The 1234-nt window shown below is 40.2% G+C and overlaps 1 protein-coding gene across 1 annotated transcript in view; it reads left to right on the forward strand.

Moving 5' to 3' along the window:
- Nucleotides 1–492: 492 nt before the first annotated feature.
- LOC107835281 (gastrula zinc finger protein XlCGF71.1-like) overlaps nucleotides 493–1234 on the forward strand; it is a gene marked incomplete at its 5' end in the record, with an annotated part of 1607 nt that continues 865 nt past the window's right edge. Inside the window, one exon of the mRNA XM_016667622.1 lies at nucleotides 493–1220. Within this exon, the coding sequence (XP_016523108.1) occupies nucleotides 493–1220 (728 nt within the window). The remainder of the gene's footprint in view (nucleotides 1221–1234) is intronic.

Consider the following 1234-nt stretch of genomic DNA (forward strand, 5'->3'; position numbering starts at 1 on the left):
AACCCTAAATAGCTTAGCAAACAGGTGGATCATATTACTAATTAGTGGACAAAGGAAAACCGGCAGTACCCAAAATAAGACACTTGAAACCTAGAAATAAACCCAAACTAAACGGAAAACACAGAAAAACCCACACAAAAAACCCAACATTATGACAACTGGTATTTTTCTTGCCATTCTGTTGTGGGACTTCAAAGCAATTTTCTGTTGATGTTCTTTTCTGATTATAAACCACCAGTTGGTTGTTCAGCATTTTTAACAAAATGATTAAGAGCCGTTGTGAAATATCCATAGAGCCACTTGTGGGACAGAGGTTTCAAATTCCTGGCCCATCTGACAGAAAGACAAATATAGTTTTGCACTTGAATAAGTCAAACTGGGAGATGTGTTCTGATTTTTTATGCCTGACATAAATTTAAACTGTTGACTTTCAGGGTGTTTTTTGTACGTCATAATTACACTCTGTTATAATTACCCTACTTTTATTCGTAGAACCAAATCTGCACGACCCCAGGTGAAGCTGCGGATGATCCCAGCAATGGACAGCAGGTTCAGCTCACCCAGAGCCTGCAGAAGAAACATTGTTGTGACAAATGTCTGAAAGATTTCAGCCGGAATGGGAATCTGAAAATTCATCAACTCATTCACACTGGAGAAAAGCCCTATCTCTGTGACCAGAGTGGGAAGGGTTTAATTAATTATTTTAATATTCATCTCCAAAGACACACTGGTGAAAAGCCTTACAGCTGCAGTCATTGTGAGAAGAGATTCAAAGATTCATCTGGCCTAAAGATTCATCAGCGAAGCCACACTGGTGAAAAGCCTTACAGTTGCAGTCATTGTGAGAAGAGATTCAAAGATTCCTCTGAGCTAAAGAGTCATCAGCGAAGTCACACTGGTGAAAAGCCTTATAGTTGTGATCAGTGTGAGAAGAGATTCAAACATTCCTCTGGCCTAAAGATTCATCAGCGAAGTCACACTGGTGAAAAGCCTTATAGTTGTGATCAGTGTGAGAAGAGATTCAAACATTCCTCTGGCCTAAAGATTCATCAGCGAAGCCACACTGGTGAAAAGCCTTATAGTTGCGATCAATGTGAGAAGATATTCAAATATTCCTCTGGGCTAAGGATTCATCGGCGAAGCCACACTGGTGAAAAGCCTTATAGTTGCGATCAATGTGAGAAGATATTCAAATATTCCTCTGGGCTAAGGATTCATCGGCGAAGCCACACTG

The sequence above is a fragment of the Poecilia formosa genome, unplaced genomic scaffold (genome assembly GCF_000485575.1).
Source record: "Poecilia formosa unplaced genomic scaffold, Poecilia_formosa-5.1.2 Scaffold1416, whole genome shotgun sequence".
NCBI classification, from domain to species: Eukaryota; Metazoa; Chordata; class Actinopteri; order Cyprinodontiformes; family Poeciliidae; genus Poecilia; species Poecilia formosa.